The following is a 19,250-nucleotide window of genomic DNA, read 5'->3' on the forward strand; positions in this document are numbered from 1 at the left end:
TGATCATATGACTTTAGCAAGCTGCAGCACAGCAATGTCTACTGTAACTCTGACTCTCTTCTATGCATTAATATGTTGTTCCGTCACAGAAAATACATCAAATGTTTCATCTCCAAACATTATCATCTTGCTCATGGATGACGTAAGTTATTTCCTGTTTTGTATGACTTTAGTTCATCACATCAGCAGCACAGTTTAGTTTGAGCAGTGAATCAGTCTCAATCTCTTTACTTCTCCCAGTCTGTGTATGTTGGTCATGAGGAGTACCCTCTGTCACTGTACATGTCATTGAACACATTGCAGCTTGCTCAATGTTTATGTGTGTTTTATCTTTCTTGGTGTGAATGTATATAATCTCTCAGTTCTTTCCCTCCGCTCTTCAGATGGGTTGGGGGGACTTGGGGGTGTTTGGCCAGCTTTCTAAAGAGACCCCCAACCTGGATGCCATGGCTGCCCAAGGCATGCTGTTCCCAAATTTCTACACCGCAAACCCACTCTGTTCCCCATGTGAGTTAGCAGAAACAGAACCGTAACCGGCATTTCCTGTTTTGCAAGATTTTAGACTCATTTCCGGCTCTCATCACAGCCTTCTGTCTCTACATGTGTTCTTATTGTCACATCAGTGAAACGTTGGAATAACACCTAATTGATGAAAGTATAAACTTAACTATATTGACCCAACTCAGAACCACACTTGTGATTTGCTAAAAAAACAAGCTTGCATCATTTAAGTACAATATGCAAAACAGAGCACAGCATGAGGTGTTGTCATATTACTGTTGTGTGAAACCTTCAAACTCAAGCTTGATCATCTCCATGCTTCACTGAAGGTCTCCATGTAAAATGCTATGGATTCAGAATAGAGTTTGTGTGCATTTAGTTCATGAGAACTTATAAAAACCTTGTGGACAAGGTAGTCAAGCTGAAAAGAAATGTGGAGGTACAGCAGTGATCAGTGTACATAATTGAGTTGAATCACAGCCATTCATAGCAGTTGATAAATAAAGGGTATTGGTAGTTACAGAAAACTAATTCTCACAATTCTATTCTGTACAATCCATTATTATTACTATAACAATAAAGTATGAATGTTACCGTATATTTGATTCAAGTATTCAACCAAAGTTGTTGGAGAAATTATGTGACATTGGTGCAAAGAATAAAGCACACATGACTATTCGTTTGCCAGTAATAACATCATTTGGAACACAGTTATAATTTAATAATAATAAAATCATTTCTACTTTAACGACAGCCAGAGCTGCACTTCTCACCGGGAGGCTGCCTGTCAGAAACGGTTTCTACACCACGAATGCCCACGCCAGAAACGGTACAACCTTAATATGTCCTTACTGTGCAAATTATTTCTTGCAGGCTTTCTGATAATTCAGTCTGTAATGTACAATGTGCAATAAAGTCGTGGAAAGTCTTGTACACTCAGTATCTTTGACATTTCCTGTAGCATACACACCACAGGAGATAGTGGGAGGAATCTCTAAGGATGAGATTTTGATTCCCCAGATGCTGAAGAAAAAGGGCTATGTCAGCAAGATAGTTGGCAAATGGTGAGCGCTATGTCTTTCTGTAATCTTTGTTTCAGAGGTTGTGTTGATGACGACAGGTGATGAAGCCTGTGAATTCAATTTAAATTGAAAATTATATTTGCATATTTTAGTCCATTAAATACAAATCATGTATTCGTAACATTACTGATGGGTTTTTTTCACAGTATACACAGATTTTATTCCAGATTGTAGAATGTATTTTTCCTCTCATTAAGGCACACATGTCTAATGTTACGTATTTTAAAAGCACAACTTTGCTGTGTTAGATTACCAACTCGTTTCAATGCTCTGCAAAAGCTTATTTACGTACTACACTGAAGGCAGGCACTGCAATCAAATATTAATATAAGTATGTTGTGCTTTTTAAAAAGGTGTGTAGTAGCACAAGCTAATTAGATTTGTAGTATTGGTCTGAATGTAAACATGCAGAATGATCCTTCAGTCACATTGATCTTACGGTGTGTGAGTGCACTTTGTTTGCCACTACAGGCATCTGGGCCACAGACCTCAGTACTTGCCTCTGGAGAATGGTTTTGATGAGTGGTTTGGTGCGCCGAACTGCCACTTTGGCCCTTTCAACAGCAGCATCAGACCCAACATCCCTGTCTACAACAACTCTGAGATGCTTGGCAGGTAGCATCACACACAAGCACTCAGATATACATAACAGCAGACAGAAACAGAGCCTGAAAATCTATTAAAATCGTCTTTCCCCGGTGACTCAGTGGAATAGTTTGGCTGGCTGCTCCTCTGGATGAGTTGAGTGTCTCCCCTCCTCTTCCCTCTCTGTACCAGCTGTGCTTGTGTATTCCATTTTCCGCCCATTTGTTTTCCCCAAAACAGCCATATGTGTATTCAGGGTCATTGGAACTGGCAGCCGGGCGTGTTTTTCGCTTAGTCGTGGGTTTAATCAGCGCTGCATACCTGGGCCCTGGACAGACATGCACACACACTCATAGAAACGTATACACACAGACACACACTTTCGCCCTCAAGAGACGGCAGGTTGCGTTGGCTGTGTGCGAGGACACCTGGAGGAAGTGAAGCGTAAGAAAGAGAGATGCCTGTCACTGCTTCTCTGCTCGCCGCGCCACGCTTCAGCGACACCTCATAACAATTCCCTCTGCTCAGCTCTGCTGAGACTTCCCGAATATATCCTTTATGAAATCTGCTGCAAACACCGTCGGCAAGAGGGAAATTTGCCCCCATTGTCTTAATGATATGGCTTGCAGTAGTTCCGGTCCATTGAGAGGGAGATTGAAAGCCCTGACAATACAATCAGGTCGTTGTGAAAGAATCATTTCATGCGGTTGAATAAGCAGAGGAGAAATTGAATGGTGTGGGGTCAGCAGTTATTCAGATGGGATGATAAATAACGACTGATGAAGGCTTATTTCATAAATCATGTCAACCCACTTGTTTTCCAGATACTATGAGGAGTTTAAGATTGACAAGAAGACTGGAGAGTCCAACCTCACACAGATGTACTTGGTGGTGAGTTAAGGCTTACTTGTCTCAGATGATACAACCCTTTCAGTGGAGCATGCCGGGTCCACCCAACTGTGTTTCACAGTTTACCTTATAAAACTATTTATAGAATAGAAGGAAATAGAATACTATTTTATTGTCCACCAGAGTGGAAAATTGTCTGTTGCTCACCAAAACATAAAAAGCACAAAACATAGATCATCTATTCAACAAATCAAAAGCGCAATTAAAGCCTGATTTTGGCCTTTGATTATTACGGTGCTTTTCAACCAGCAGAAGTGGATCCTTGAATAGACTGAATTGCACACACTCGTCTTGATTATCTCTGCTGCCTACGTCAGTTCAGTTCCTGAAGGGATCAAAAGCAGCGTGCAGAGACACACTGCATGCTTGAAAGTTGCACTCTGCCATCACAAGAGGAAGATCTGTCAAGTAGAGCTTTGTAAAGCTCATATCAGCATGTCTTATGGAACTAGACTGGTTCCAGTAGCGTTGTTGTTGGTGTGGCTGATGGTTTGGAAAATGAAATAAAGGCCAAACATAGAATTTGTGTGTGGTAGGAAAACAAAGAAAGCGGTTACTTATGTTGGACCAAATGACAGCAGTACTGAGAATCAAGCAACATTTGCCATCTGCACTGACAGTGTTGTAACACTCTCTCACACCTCCCACCTCTACAGGAAGGTCTTGACTTCATAGTCCGTCAGAATGAGGCCCAGCGTCCCTTTTTCCTCTACTGGGCAGCGGACGCCACTCACGCCCCCGTCTATGCCTCCAAACGCTTCCTAGGGAAGAGCCAGCGAGGCCGGTACGTTATATCCTACCTCACTGTCTTTTTTTGTTGTCCAAGAGCTGCATAAGGTTGTAACTTAATTTATTTCACCTGGGGAATGATACAAGCTGTGTTTGTCTGTGTTGTGTAGATATGGTGATGCAGTGATGGAGCTGGACTACAGCGTCGGTCAGATCCTGTCATTGCTGCAGAGTCAGGGCATCGAAAATAATACCTTTGTCTTCTTCACATCAGACAACGGAGCTGCTCTAATATCTTGTCCAAACGAAGGTGGGCACTAACCTCAACGCTAAACTCAAACACACACACACTCAGATTTTTCTTTGTGAAACTAAGTTAGTGTATTTTTGTCCAAGACACATTTTCTGTACTGTATGTGTATAATTAGAGTTTTTGCACGTCTGATTTCTGAGGCGGGAGCAACGGGCCGTTCCTCTGCGGGAAGGAGACCACCTTTGAAGGGGGCATGAGGGAGCCAGCCATTGCCTGGTGGCCTGGACACATCAAAGGAGGCACGGTGAGAACACCCCTGTGATTTAAAGCTTTTACCAAATAAAGCCTCCACAAGAAAATCCAAGACGATCATTCACTTAATCCCTACCATCTTCTTTAGAGACTAAACTAGACCCAGGATCCCGAGCCGAGTTTTACCCCCAAGCTCCTTAATGTTCTGCCTATCAACAGGTACCAGGAGCTGAAATGTCTATTAAGCTGCCGGGGATGTACAGGACTGCAAAACAGGGTTGAGAGTAAAGGAAAAATGATTTCACTAATCCTCTCTTTTGAATGATTGTTGCTTTTTGTTTCATTTGTGTATCGTTTACCACTTTAACATGTGCACACACTGACCCAGTGGCGCTGTAACCAGTTGAATATGTTCAACTTCTATCGAGGGATTGAACCCCAGAAACAGTAAAGATAAACGGTGTGATTGCGGCCACGAAGTGTGTGGGCGCTTTTTCCTCAAATATTTTTTGGCTGGAATTAATGCGCCAAACTCTCTCTTTCCTCCCTCCCCCTCCCCAATTTAACCCCCCACCCACACCGTGATCCTCTAAGCCTGTGGGTTCTGCAAATGACTTTTAATTGTATTAGGGGCAGCTGTGACACGGGGCTGTGACGCAGAGGGATTTGGTGGAGGAGCGAGCGGAGGCTGCAGTCTGCAGTAAGCCTTGCCCCTGGCTCATCTCACAGGGGTGTGCTGGGGCCTGATAGCACAGCGGAGTAGCGAGGGAGAGGGGGATTGGGAGCGTCTTAAGCGGCTAATCTGTTTGTGTGTTTGCTGAGGTTGGATTGAGCCGTAATGAGGACTTCAGTATCTGAATATGCCAGGCGCTCAGGATAAAGGAACGGGAGGGGTTGTGTGTGTGGGGGGGGGGAGGAAAAGAGGTGGCTGGTGTAGAAAAGGAAAAGAGAAAAGGAAGAGTGCTAAAGACACTGGCACTGCCACACTGCCAGGAATGTTGCTGTATTCGCGGGGCTTGTTTGCTGCACCTGTGCCACTTTATAATTGACCAGTGTGTCTGTGTGTGTGTGTGTGTGTGCAAATGTGGAGATCATGTCTCTGTCATTTCTGTTTCATTCTACATGCATGCATATATACAGTATATATATATATATATATATATATATATATATGCATGCTTTTGTATGTATGTGTCACAGATACTTTCTTTCTCATGTTGTGGCTTGGTTGTGAGAACGAGGGGTCAGTAGAAGCTCTCTGGGGTTGTGATGACAAAGCTGCTTTGTTGGAGCTACTGTACTCTACAGCTCTGGATTCATCACTCTGGAAAGGAGGACAGACCAGGCCTAGGGTTGCCCCCGCTCTTGTTTATTTTCTTCCACAATCTCTGTCGATCTGTGTACTGAAAAGTCCATAAGCTCTTTGAGCAAAATGCTGCAGACAACGAACAGTCATGCAGGCCTTTGCTAGGGGGCAATTCCAGCAGGTTTATTGTCGTGACTGAGGACAGATGCATCTTTACAGTGTCGAGATGAGGAGACAAGTTTTTTGGGCGGTTGGGGGCTTGTGATTGAGAGACAACTTCGACCTAAACGGACAAAAAGCCGTTTATCTGTGAATGCATCTGAGTGATGAAGCTCATTCATTTAACTGACTTGTGTGAATGTGCTGGAAATCGTTTGCCATCCTCTCATATTTAGGAGGATAGCTGGATGTGTACTGGAATGGAGGAGCATGGCCGGTCTGAAGCAGGTGCAGATTCAGCATTCTCCCAGTGCCTGAGGGGCCCGGGTGATGAGGGGTGTTGGATGTAGGAACAGAGATTGGGAGGCGGGTGGGGGTGTCGGCCCCACAACGTTGTCGAGGGTCACAATCCCTTTTGTTGTGTTTTATCAGGCCACAGACACACATGCAGAATGGCAGGGACAGGGATAGAAGAACCGCCTCCTCAGATAACCAACATCACCACTCACAACACGGAGAGGAATGCAAGGAAAAGAATGTGACATTAATGGAGAGGAATGAGTCCGTCAAAATGGGAAAAAAAGGGTGACGAAAGAGTGAAGTTCAGTGTGGACTGCAGAAGGGGGCAGAGCCAATGACGGACAGAATTAAAAGATGGCAACTCCTTAGATAAATCCCTCTGTCAGAGCAGTCAGAGTCCGAAAGTTTTGCTTTTGTGGTCATGCAAGTTATTACTAAGTAAATGTCAGTTTTGCCTTTTCCTGTGTCCTTTTGTCCTGTCTTCTTTTAATGGTTTGTGTGTGTCTGTGTGAGGGGGGACTTAACAAAAAAAAAAAATGAAGTGAAGGACTAAATCTGTGTGTGTGTGAGCGAAAGAGAGAGGGTGAGTGTCTGGATGTGCAGATATATCATGGAATGCATTGCAAAGCCTTTTCTGTGGCTGGTTCCGTGAATACAGAAGAAAGGGGAATTCATTTCAGTGCTAAGGAGCTTGTGTGAGTGTGTGTGTGTGTGTGTGTCTGTGTCTATATGTGTGCTGGCTGCCGATAGGAGCACAGCGGCACATGGCGGTGCAGCTGCAGAGGCCTGATAGCGCTATCTGATTGTGAGCGTGCCGTCTCCCTCTAAGGCTCGCTCAGGAGAGAATGGAAGGGAAGATCAAGGATGACAACGAAAAAATGTCACTTTATCTGAAAATAGTTCAAAGTTTATAAATAAAATAAAGCTTTTCACTGGGACTGGGAGAAGGAGATAAAACAGCACCAGCCGTCTGCTTGCCCGATGCCTCGTCCTCTCCCTACTTTCTCTTCGCTCCTCCTTTTTCCCTTTTCTCCCCCAAAAAACTAAGTTAGAACGAGAGGCATTTTGCAGGCTCTATATTAAACCTGCAAGCAGAGATGGGAAGAAATGCACCTCTTTCCTACACGTGTACACAGCACTACACATACAAACATCCTATCATGACGATGCATTGTTGCCTCGTTTGCCGCCATAAAGAAAATGCAGCGTAAACGAGCGCGCTTTTGGTATTCCTGCACCATGAAACAATTATTACTTGATTTGTGAGTGTTATACGTATTATTATTACAACCAAGGACCAATGAGGACCAATTTATGTTTAAGGACATTTGGCCAGTCCTCATTTCGTCAAAGTTCTTCACTTTTTCTCGACCCTTACTCACCGGTTGTGTGAAATTGCTTGTCATAGCCCAGATAGTGATTGTGGAATACAATTCCTTTGTCCTTTACCAGGTGAATTTCCAGTTGGCCAATGTGATGGACCTGTTCACCACCAGTCTGGCTGTGGCCGGCATCAGCCCTCCTGATGACAGAGCCCTGGATGGACTGGACTTGACACCAGTCCTGCTGAACCGCTCACAAGCACTCCAAAGCAGGCGAGTACTCGCACACCAGCTGTTGCTTTTAGGTGTTTGGGGCCTTTGCTTTGGGCCCCAGATCCTCTTTTAATATTCATGATCACATCCCTGACTGGGAGAGAGCAGTGTTATGATTTTTCCTCTCGTCTCATCATCCGGTCAAAAGACCAAATACCTGCCTAGCTGATGACATTCCCATCCACCTCAGCGATACTTTGAGCTTAATGCCAGTTGCAAGTTCTTGTATGCTAACGCTAAGATGGTGAACATAGTGAGCATTAAAGCCTGCTAAACAGCAGCATGCTGATGTTAGCATTCACATTGTACACATTGTACAGCTCAAAGCACCACTGTGGACAAGTACAGCCCCACAGAGCTGCTAGTATGGCTGGAGACTCTTAATCTCGTTGTTTGATGGAAGTTAATTTAATTAAAAAATGACGATGACTTGAATGATTTTTTAGAGAGTTAGAAACTTCATGTTGCTGGGATGGTTAAACAAATTGCAAGAATGGGTAGAAAACAGTGAGAGTGCACTGACGTGTAAGCATGCCAAGAGAGAATGTTTTTTTAAAAGAGCAATACTTCTCCCCCTTCTCCCCCTTCTCCCCCGCAACAGGCCGATCTTCTATTACCGTGGGAATGAGCTGATGGCTGTGAGACTTGGAGAATACAAGGCACACTACTGGACCTGGAGCAACTCATGGGAAGAGTTTAACAACGTAAGATTCCCCTGTAACACAGCAACTCTTTCCCCGCTTTCTGTTTCCTCAGTTCTTGATTTGCACTGCTACATCCTCCGTCTTTGTCTCTCCTAATCTTACTCAAACACACAAACACATTCACTGTTGGTGTTATCTTCAAAATGGCTCATCAGTTGACTGCTGTGTACATCAGAGCGTAATGAATATTAATGAAGAACCCCCACATCAGCGAACTTACGTCATTCATCAACCAATTGACTTGTTTGTTCTGACTCCATGGAGATTTTCTTCCTCTACATTTACAAAGCGACATTCCCTGCTGTAGACTTGTTCTTTTTTTGGCACCACGGAGCTCAAAAGGAAGAAAGATAGGCAGATGCCAGCAGTATCTCTCGGCCGTAATTACATCAACTCGATGCTGATTAAATGCACCAGGAGAGATGTGAAATCTGACACTTGAGAAGCAGGATAGTGTGGTCCTTCTTTCTCTCCTCTGTCCAGAAAACCATGTCCTCTTATCCTCCTGTCGTCCCATCATGGCTCTGCTTTTCCTGTTTTCCAGTTTGTTTTATGCCCCATCGGTCGCTTAAATTGCTCTCTCCTTCAGGGCCGCTCAATCAATAGCAGCCTCCTTTATCAACTCATGTGAACTGAAGTGGAACTTCACAAATAATGGCGTCTGATTGCCTGTGAGTTGCCTATCGATTGGTGTGTGTGTGTGTCTGTATATGAAAGAGAGAGAGAGAGATAGAGCTAGAGATAGGACGTGTACATGAACGTTCGGTTGTCCATAGATGTCTGTGTGTGTTTTATGGAGTGACTGTTGAGCTCCTTCCAGGGAAAGTTAAATTCCCAATATGCTTCGTGTCATTATGGTTGAATCCTTAAACTGTCCATCTCATGTAACTCATAGTACATTTTATAAACATGAGAAATGTAAACAAAGTGACTTATTGAGCTGTTTCACACGGTCAGACGACGCATGACATGTTTTGAAAATGACAGTATGTTTCAAGGTCCCTATTTAGACCTTCACTTGCACTAATGACCTGGATCATTGACCATTTCAAAATGACCTGGACCCTTGAAACTCCTATATAGGCTTCAATTAATGTCTTGCAGCAGAAATACACAATCATCCTCTTTTTACTGGAATAAAAGTAATGTTTCCTTGCTTGTGCTTCACCTTTGGTAATACTTTAATACATATATATATATATTTTTTCCTGGCCCATGGTAAACAAGGGAAGATGTGTGTCTGTGAAGAAGAACAACATTACAGGTTAATAGCCGAGAGACATATCGCTCCGTCCTGGCTGTGTTCGGCTCAGCCATGAGGAAAATGAGAAATTTCGCGGGCTTAAATGGCCCTCATCAAACTCTCTTGAGGCAGTGTTGTGATGCTAATATTGCAAAATATAGTTTGTCGTGACTGTGGCTCCTTTGTATCTGGATTGCCGAGTAACCTCTGATACAATAGGAGCTTTGTGGCAGCAGGGATAGCTTTTTTAACGCTGTTGGATACTTCACAAAGTGATGAATAAAAAAATGAAAAATGACTTCTTTCCCCCGACCCCTGTTAGTCGGAACACTTGTTATGTCATCAATTTCTTCATGAATTGTGTTGCAGGAATTGACATGAGATCGACTGTGCAGCAGCTGCTCTAGACTGTAACTCATAACATTAACACACCTTTGCTTGCTAAAAAGCACAGATGCACTGACTTTATGGCAACAAGTCACAACGTGCATTGCTGAAGTTAGTTTGCAGAGAATCCAAAGATGAACTGCAATTCTGACACGCATGTAGTCAAATCCATGAAGTAGAAAGTAAATATATTAACAGTATATATATATATATATATATATATATATATATATAGTTTTAAATAATCCGCCACAAGCTATGTAAAGTTATTGTTCTTTCAGGTCATACTTTTACCTTTTTTGATCAAAAAGACCTTCCTTTTCCAAGATCCATCCTGCCACCGCTGGATGCTCCTGCACCTTATCTTGTAATAGCGGCTGCTCTGCTCCGGTTTGAAAGCAGCCGGGTTGCATCCATAGCGTCAATGTCAGAGGAGATATGGAGTCCTTGCTGTTATGTCTTATGTACAAGAGACAGAGAGACCAACACAGCAGGCCTTTCTGCCTGCTCCTCTGGGATTTATTTTCATTTATTTCTGCATTTCTAAGCTTCTGTCTTCAGAAGACAGGACAAGTTTGGATCAGAGGAGGCTCTGCAGGGTGGGGGGCATCTATCCCTCTCACTCTCTCTCGCTCTCTTCTTTATGTATTTTTGAGGTGCTCTGTTGAGCGATCTCAGAGGGGGGGCAGCAACAGTGCCTTACAGATGAATGCTTTCTCAATATTAGTTGTGCTCATCAAAAAGTGTGTGTTTGTGTGTGTTGAAGAAGTGGGCAGATCTCCAGGGGGTTCTGGAGGAGTGAGTGTGACTCAATCCTGACTGCGATCACTGCCAGACTCACGAGAATGGAGTCGGGGAGCTGGAGCGAAGGCATGGAGAGATGAAGGGGGGAGGCAGTACGAAAAGGATGAAAAGTCCTCTATTTTGCCAGTTACTTGAACCCCTTCATGATGTACCAATATCAGCTGCACGAATAACACAACAGATTGGAAGACATGCCTGTAGGCCACACTACAATGAGATTTAGCATTTAGCTCAGAGTAGCAGGTGGCTGCAAGCCTGAATCTAGACATCCAGGTCTCTTTAGCTGACTTTAGAGTTTTTTATTTCACAAGATAAAACACTCAACTAAAACATCTAAAAACAAATATAGACCACTGAATGCAAACAAATTCGACACACACCATGGAAAAAAAAGGAAGTTAAAGAAAAGTCATTCATTACAGAGGGCAAAATAGTATCCAGAATTGGTGAAGAAATGGGATTTAAAGATCTATTTTATATTTTTTATTTCTTAGGTTTGACTTGTTTTGCATGAAAAGTAAACTTTCTTACATGTATGACTGACCTTAAATATGATGTTCTTCTCTTTCCTATATGGTGGGTTGCACTCGCGTTCCAGCATACATACAGAAGACAAAGCCAGGGCTCATCCTGAGTGGCGGAAGGTTTTTAGTGGTGTAAAAATAAATCATAGCAGGCATGTAGAATAACATCAGATAATATAGAAACACGGAGAGAAAGAACAGCTTCTCTGATCTGAAGGGTTCATTCGTTCCTCCTTACTTGTCAGATTTTACTCTCTCTACAGTATTATCAGTCACCAACCTAATTCATACTCTGCTTAAGTTGCATTATAATAAATAGACAAATATTGTACACACCTGTATTGTGCAATTGAAGGCAACGCTTTTTGTCTTTTTGTGTCTTACAGGGCATCAACTTCTGTCCAGGTCAAGAGGTCCCGGGTGTGACTACTCACGACCAGAAAGAGCACACACTGCAGCCAATCATTTTCCACCTGGGGCGGGATCCTGGAGAAAAGTACCCCATCAGGTTAGTTCCCTGAAAACTTCAACCCTGATTACAGCTGATTTCCAGTAGGAGAGGGGAGGCAAAACAATTGAGAGCAGGGGGAGAAGGGAGTCAAACCAGGAGCAAATGAAGAGGTGCTAGAAAATGAACTGGAGAGGGGTGAGAATCGGAAAGCAGTTTGCCTGTTGGTAGCGCTGAATGTGTATGAGATCAATGCTCAGTGGCATGAAAAAGAAGGCGTTGGATTGATCCGCTCAGCCGGAGCACACCTGATTACACCCGTTCTCTTTGTGATTGCAAACAGCTCCTTAAAGATCACTATCTGGCCCTCAGCACTCCGGTGCACCGCTGCAGGTTCAAATTGTAAGATAAATTGTGCAGGTCTAAATTGAGAGCGAGTGCTGTTTAATGGAATTTTGTGCGTCTCTGCCTTCGCTCAAAGGAGAGTTAAGAATCGCAGGATGGAGTGACGCCATGGAACACAGACAGCCAAGGCTGAGCTAAGACCATTCCTAAATAAGGGTGCAGAGGCAGATGAGCATTGTCTTTTACTGCGTACCGTCAGTGCAGAATATTGATGCAATCTTTTAGAAACTATGACGGAGGCTGACATCATGACCAACACATTAAGATAATCTCAAAAACGGCTTTGATGAGCGAATATTCTCTCGTGCTCAGTGTTCGCTTTGGCTCCATCCTGCCGTAAAACCTCGTAGATTGACCTTTCTTTTCTGCCTTTTCTGCAGCTCTGCCTCTCGCATTCCGCTCCGGCCTCATCTCCTCTTTGCCTCCTTCCCTAACTTCGTTTGGCTCGGTCGTGAGATCGGATGATAAAACATTCATGTTGTTTTTCAATTGCTCACCTTTTAGCCCTGCTATTCACTTGGAAGAATAAAAAAAAGAAGCAAAAAGCAATCAGTGCGCAGCCATGTGTTGGGCTGAGTGCTAGATGTGCACCCACACACACACAAACCAAATATGCCCACTCATTTTTCACCTCTGCAGTAGAGTTTGTTTGCAAGGTCACCCCCCCCCCAAACCCAGCTGAATGACCTCTTCCCTGTTCTTCTAATCAGCACTAGACATTCCCCTTCCTCTCCAAACTTGTGTCTTACCTCTTCCCTTGTTTCTTCTCTCTCTCCACCTCAACTCACTCCTCACCACTCAGCTGCTGTCCCTCTGCATCCACTGGGACCGTTCTCCTCCATCCTAGTTCAGTGTGTGTTTGTGTGCACACATGTGTATGTGTGCGTTTTGTCCATGTGCTCCTCGGTCCCCCAGCTGGACCGGCTGCCTGGCCGTCATTAATCTCTGTCTACACCTAAAGAGCCACTTAAGATGATGTAGGGCCTGTCTGCACACATACCTTCACTACTGTCGCAGGATGTGATCTAGCAAAGAGCACACTCGCGCGCACATACACAATCAAACAGTCACCCATGAAAACAGTAGATCATAATTATGCAATCCAGGAGAGGAAATGTACGAGCACTACAGAGGCCTAGACAAATTTGATTGGAGTTGGAGGTCCTGCGTTGATGGTCCGTCATTCCAGGATGAAGCACAAACCCAGCCAGGTCTGCACCTACCCAGAGTTTGGATCTCATTGGAGTCATTCTAAGCCTTTTTGCTTCCTTCCACTTTGCCCTCCATGTCTGTGCCCTAAGGCTGAGGTTAACACATCCTTCTTTTACACCACCTACCTCAGCTCACGTCCCCAGAGCCCCGGCCATCCAGAGTGTAGTCCCAGCTCCAACACTGCAGGCGGGCGGCCCTGCACAGTCTGGCCTCATCTGCTGCCCGCCACCAAGCTCTTGTGTCCCCAATCAATAGTCCTTACTGAAGTGCTCAATTTCCACCGGGGTGGAGAAGGTGGTGGAGGGGAGGGGTAGGCAGGACAGATGTATTTGATTGTCTCCTCAATTCCCCCACCTTCTGCCACTGTGTGGTTTTGTGTGTGTGTGTGTTCCAGCAATGGTGTTATGAATCAGTAATCAGAGTGGTGACACACCTGAGCAATGCCCCCATCCCCCGTGGGTGCCATACATTATAAATCAAAAGACCCCATTTGCATAGAGCCTGCTTATTATTCCAGATTTTGGTCTCTAGACCAGTAAGCTAAGGGTTATAATCATGATAATGAGCCGTGCTGACTGTGGGCTTTTGGTTATTTGTTTGCAGCGGGGGCATAAACAAATGATATTATTAGTTTTTGATTTAGAGGTCTGCAGTGTGAGATTTTGAGTGCATAGACAAAACAAAAGACAACGTAATGTCTCGCGCAAGTTTCTCATTGCATGGCATGCTTTGCTTGCAGACTTGTGTGGGGAATGGAATGCTTACAGCAGTCTGATAAATCTCCCTTACATTTACTTCTGTTAAGTTCTTTCGTCACTGATCGCAAAATGAATCTCAGCAATCAGTAGCGGGCGCAGATAGGAGGGGAATGAAATATCCCTCTTGCTGATCGAGATCGGGCGAAAGCAGAATTTGCTTTTAGATAGCTGAAGCAATTTTATCTGAATGTCTTGATTTGCAACCGAGGGGAGTAATCCAGCCAGGGTCACAATGCGTAGATAGTTAGCTCATGACGAAAAAAGGCACACCAAGAGAGAGACTAATTGCAGCCGGTGCCCTACCAGTCGAGTAATTGTAGGGTAAAGTAAAGAGTATCGAGGAAAGGCGCAGGTGCTAGCTGATGGAGAAAGCCTTGCTGCCCTGTGGGAGATCTAAGAGGGGGGGGGGGGGTAGGTGTGAGCTGGACAGGGCCTGGGGTTATTACTCTAATTGACACTTCACCTCACACACATGCGCATGTTCCCCAGGGGCCAATCAGAGGGCTGGGTTTGCAGTGGAGGGAGGATGGAAGGCTGGCACAGGTGCTGCCGGCGAGTGTATCAGGGGTGTAATTGCACTGCTGATATTTGTCTATCTGTGTGTCACGCCACCAGACGTCCACTCCCCCAACACACACACACACGAGCACACATAGCCCATTAACCCCACAGGTCCTATTGTGACCAGCGTTCCTTTGAAAGCCTTCGGGGCCCCTGTGTTTTACACACTGAATATAATAATGCACAGAGGTGCTCGGGCTCACTGGTGTCCAACAGCAGTAATTGAGAGACAGGGGATGGGATAGAGGTTACAGTTCACCCTGCTGAGGCTGCCTGAGTGGACAGCCTGTGTGTTTGAACGTTTATTCTGTTGTTGAAAGCGACACCATTTTCCCTCTCTGATATAAAGAGTACAGCTTGTACTGGATGCATGGGCGCAGTGCATTTACTACAATACTGCTGAATAGAATGAGGAAGGCTGTGTGTGTGTGTGTGTATTTACATTTATAAACTCATATAGTGCTGTTGATGGTAAAGCCATTGTTTTTCTTGTTTATTTTTAAAATGGTGGATTCATTGATTGACAGAAAAATATTCAACTGTTTCAAAAAATAACTGCAGATTATTCAATTTTTTTAAATTGCCAAACATCCTTTGGTTACTTCATTTTTAAATGTCAGGATTTGCTGCCTGTCTTTGTCATTTATCATTTTAAATTGACAATCAAACAAGATATCTGAAGATGAAAATTGGAAAGGACTTTTTTCCACCTTTTTGTATGTTTTATTTCGATTGATCCATAAATTGAAATTAAAAAATGGTCAAACAATGGAGGATGAAACTTGTTACTTGCAGCCTTACTGACTCTGTGCATTGTGTGTTTGCAGTGTTTTGAGGAAGGAGTACCAGGATGTGCTGAGCAGGATCTCTCCAGTAGTGGAGCAGCATAAGAAGACTCTGGTGCCGGGTGTTCCCCAGCTCAACATGTGTGACGTGGCGGTGATGGTGAGATTTACATAACATAAATATCATAATGCATTTTATTCTTGAAATTGAAAAAATGAATAATTATGTTGTGAGAAGAGGCTTTGTTGCACGTGTCGCATGAACTATTTCCCCAATTAATCCAGAGGCAGTGGACCAAAGCCAGTTGAGTTTTCACAGCAGATACTGTACGTTTCCTTTGGGCCAGCCACCTTAGCTCTCTGTTCTCTCCATCACACTTGTACATCAGATGAATTAATACATAATATAAATTGATAAAGCCTTTTTAATAACTGAGAAACAATAAAAATCTTTGAAAATAAATATTTTCAAAATGTCTGCTTTGAGCCTGCAGAATATTCATGGACCACTTTAACAGATTTAGCTCTATATATAATTTTTTTAATTTAATGTTTGTTTATCATTGTTACTAACTTGCTCCAAAATGTGTATATTGTGTTTGACCGAATCATACGTTATCACCTAAATATGGTCATTTTCTCCTCGATTGTGTTTGTGTCACACTTTTGTGAGGAAAAACAAGCAATCTAATTTAGGATTATTTCAAGGCGCTGAACTGAACACTGCCTTTGTCAACCAGAAGCACCGCAGATTGGGAGCTTCAATGTTGTGGATTCATTTGTGGCATCGCACTGCCCCCTAGTGGTGAATCAAATGAGCCCAATTTTTAATAGGGTTAGAATACATTATGTAGTAATATAATGTCTAATGTCTTATCCTGTGTCATGCTAATATGGATCTTTTGACTTTTTATACAATATATTTTGTCTCAAGCTCTATCCACAAATTCAACTGAACTAAAATCTTACTAGTTTAATATTCAACTACCAACCGGCTGTAATATCACCACTCAATGTTGAACTGATTGTTTTATTCGTAAATTCTGCTAAATATAATGCAAATACATGAAGTAGTAATGCATAACGCTTTTAAAACACATAATGTGTCACGAAATTAAGATAAACCTTGTCTTGTGACAAATCTTAAACATAGTTGGGCAATATTTTTTTAATGACACAGGATACATGCAATTGCTATGCCAGAAGAAAATACTTTGAATATAACCATTAAGGGCACAGGACAGTAAACTCCTGATGACCCAATAACAGTTTTACTTTTTATAACTAATATCTTTGATAACGTCATAATGTTGTTCTTATGTGATGGCCGCTCTCTGTTACAGAATTGGGCCCCTGCAGGCTGTGAGAAGTTAGGAAAGTGTTTCAAAGTGCCCAAGTCTGAGCCCTGGAAGTGTGACTGGCCCCACTGAGACGATGAGGAACCAAAACCTAAAGCTGTGCCTTTCTACAGAACAACAAACAACTGATTGTTTAAAAAGATGCGTCTTTACATTCTTTGTAAAATGGGTTATGTGCTGTGCTAAAAAGAAGGACATGGTAAAATCAAGGGAATAATGTTGGTACAACAACATCATATTAATTATGCAAATAGCTTTTAAAATTTTGTGATTTTAATGAGCCAACACAAGTTTTACCTGTTGTGGAAAAAAACTGCATCACGAGCCAGTGGTTTAAGTCAGGACTCATTGTAATGGTGTAGAGCAGATAGGGATGTATTTATTTTGATCATGCCTAATGTAATGAATTAGACCATGTTGGATTTTTTTGTATTAGTTTTGTATCCTTCTTAATTCTGCAAAACATGTTTTTAATAAAAAAAATCTATTTTTAATACATTGTATCATGACTATTATTTGGACTGTTAACACAACTCTCTCCATGCAGTTTGACAGGTTACTGATGGAGATTATTCTATGGCTCTGTGAGTTGTCGTCTTGTTCATCTGTTTCAGTAGATGTGCCAAGTAGGTGTGAAAATATTGCGCATATTCCTGCACACAGTCATTTCCTACAGCTAAAAGGAAATAGCTCGTTTCAGGAAACAGAGCGAGCTGTCTTTTGCAAACGAAATCGTAGCAATCATGTCAGAGGATCAAAACAGAATGACAACCATAGAGGTGGACACTGCTTTTCTCAAATCCAAGAGGGGGATCCTGAAAATAGCAGAGATGGTGAGACAATTCGCACATCTCCAAAAGTCTGAACATTTTTTTAGTTTCCAACAGAAGAAGTGAAAGAGCAAAGACGTGTCCTGTGCACGTTAGAAAGGGGAACAGATACAGTACATGAGGCGACAACATAGCATCACAAATTAGCTTTAAATGTCAGTCAACAATGTTATTATAACTACTTTTAAAAGGCTGAAAGAGCGACTGGATTAAAAACTGTGGTGTGGCAACATGTGCCGAGAGTCTCAGTTCCTCTTTCGTATGAAGGAAGGCAATGAGTGAATCAGAAGAACTGAAGTGTTGGTCTCATGCTGGAAGTTTAGTGAAAAAGCTCAACTCATGATATCACTGTTCAATAATTTGACACGGTTTTAGAATTAACATTTTCTGTTGTAGCAGTAAAAAATGTCCTGTCTGTGTCTCTTCTTTTGGCTTCAGGTGACTCTGTTTGTGGCATTAGTGTGTTTCGCTGCAGCATCTAGACCAAAGTACATTACAGCCACAGTGTTGGAGTTTGTGATCACTTCACTTCTGCTGTTGCTGTACGTGTTCAAACTCAACAAAAGGCTGACCTTCTTCTTTTGGCCTCTCATTGTGGGTAATGTTTTACAGCACATACAAGGTTCCGCCTGTTGTACAGCTTGCATTTTTAAAGTGTTTGTTCTGTTCTTCTCAGGATGTTTTTAATTCAGCGTTTGCAGCAGTCTACTTTATTGTATTGAGCCTGCTGGCATTGACTACATACACTGTCACAGGCACACTGGTTGGAGGGGTGAGGAATATTTCTTTATTTCAATTTGTGTGGCCCAGCTTTAAAATACATTGGGATTGTAGTTTTCCCCTAAAAGCTGTCAAATATCCAAACATTGATTTTACATGTATGTCCTGTAACCAAACAATATCACGTTTGAAGATTCATCTTTTCTCTATCTCTATCACACACACACACACACACACACACACACACACACACACACACACACACACACACACACACACACACACACACACACACACACACTATACTGTTGTCGATATGTTGTGCATTTATTTTTAAATCTGCTCTTTATTTGCAGATAGTTGGTTTGATATCAGCTGGGCTGCTGGGTGTGGACTGCGTCATGCTTTTCAAGAACATCACATTCAACAAGCCGAGAAGCGAAATTCAGAGGCAAGACAACCAATGAATGAATCAATTACAGTAAAGTAAAACAGTATATGCTATGTGAGCATGAACAAGTTCAAAGCTTCTACTGATTACTTTCACATTGACTTCATGATTCAAAGCTTGTATCAGGTTTCAGCATGTTATGATTCCAGTTGTAATAATTCAAATTGATAATGCGACTTGTTTCTGAAAGATGTTTTTCAGTATTTTTTAATTGACACACATTTAATGGAATATCAATAAACATTTTTCCTTTGCCTTGTGACACCATGAGTTGAATATGTCCACTGAGTGGCTCAGGATTGTGTTGCATGCAGCTGGGGGGCATCGCATTTCACATCTGGAGAAAGCAGATGTTGCGCTTTTTCGGAGCTCGCGCTGCGTTTCCGCGC

At 42.8% G+C, this 19,250-nt stretch overlaps 2 protein-coding genes across 3 annotated transcripts; both read left to right on the plus strand.

Moving 5' to 3' along the window:
* Positions 1-22: 22 nt before the first annotated feature.
* Positions 23-17,354, plus strand: galns (galactosamine (N-acetyl)-6-sulfatase). Of its 2 annotated transcripts, none has more exons than XM_079282596.1 (14): positions 23-142; positions 384-507; positions 1,256-1,330; positions 1,463-1,565; positions 2,055-2,198; positions 2,993-3,059; positions 3,734-3,861; positions 3,977-4,116; positions 4,260-4,363; positions 7,529-7,671; positions 8,273-8,375; positions 11,720-11,841; positions 15,545-15,662; positions 16,846-17,354. In XM_079282596.1, exons 1-14 carry the CDS (start codon positions 35-37, stop codon positions 16,930-16,932), a joined length of 1,566 nt encoding a protein of 521 aa, XP_079138722.1. In that variant the 5' UTR covers positions 23-34; the 3' UTR covers positions 16,933-17,354. The 2 variants fall into 2 exon arrangements, with proteins under 2 accessions (XP_079138722.1, XP_079138723.1); XM_079282597.1 differs by having other exon boundaries at positions 2,148-2,198.
* Positions 17,355-17,600: 246 nt separating this feature from the next.
* Positions 17,601-19,125, plus strand: cklf (chemokine like factor). The gene is made up of 4 exons (XM_079292508.1): positions 17,601-17,693; positions 18,129-18,284; positions 18,367-18,462; positions 18,767-19,125. The coding sequence occupies exons 1-4, from the start codon at positions 17,604-17,606 to the stop codon at positions 18,875-18,877; spliced, it is 453 nt and encodes a 150-aa protein (XP_079148634.1). The 5' UTR covers positions 17,601-17,603; the 3' UTR covers positions 18,878-19,125.
* The last annotated feature ends 125 nt before the right edge of the window (positions 19,126-19,250 follow it).

The sequence above is a fragment of the Melanostigma gelatinosum genome (genome assembly GCF_949748355.1).
Source record: "Melanostigma gelatinosum genome assembly, chromosome: 2".
Lineage (NCBI taxonomy): Eukaryota > Metazoa > Chordata > Actinopteri > Perciformes > Zoarcidae > Melanostigma > Melanostigma gelatinosum.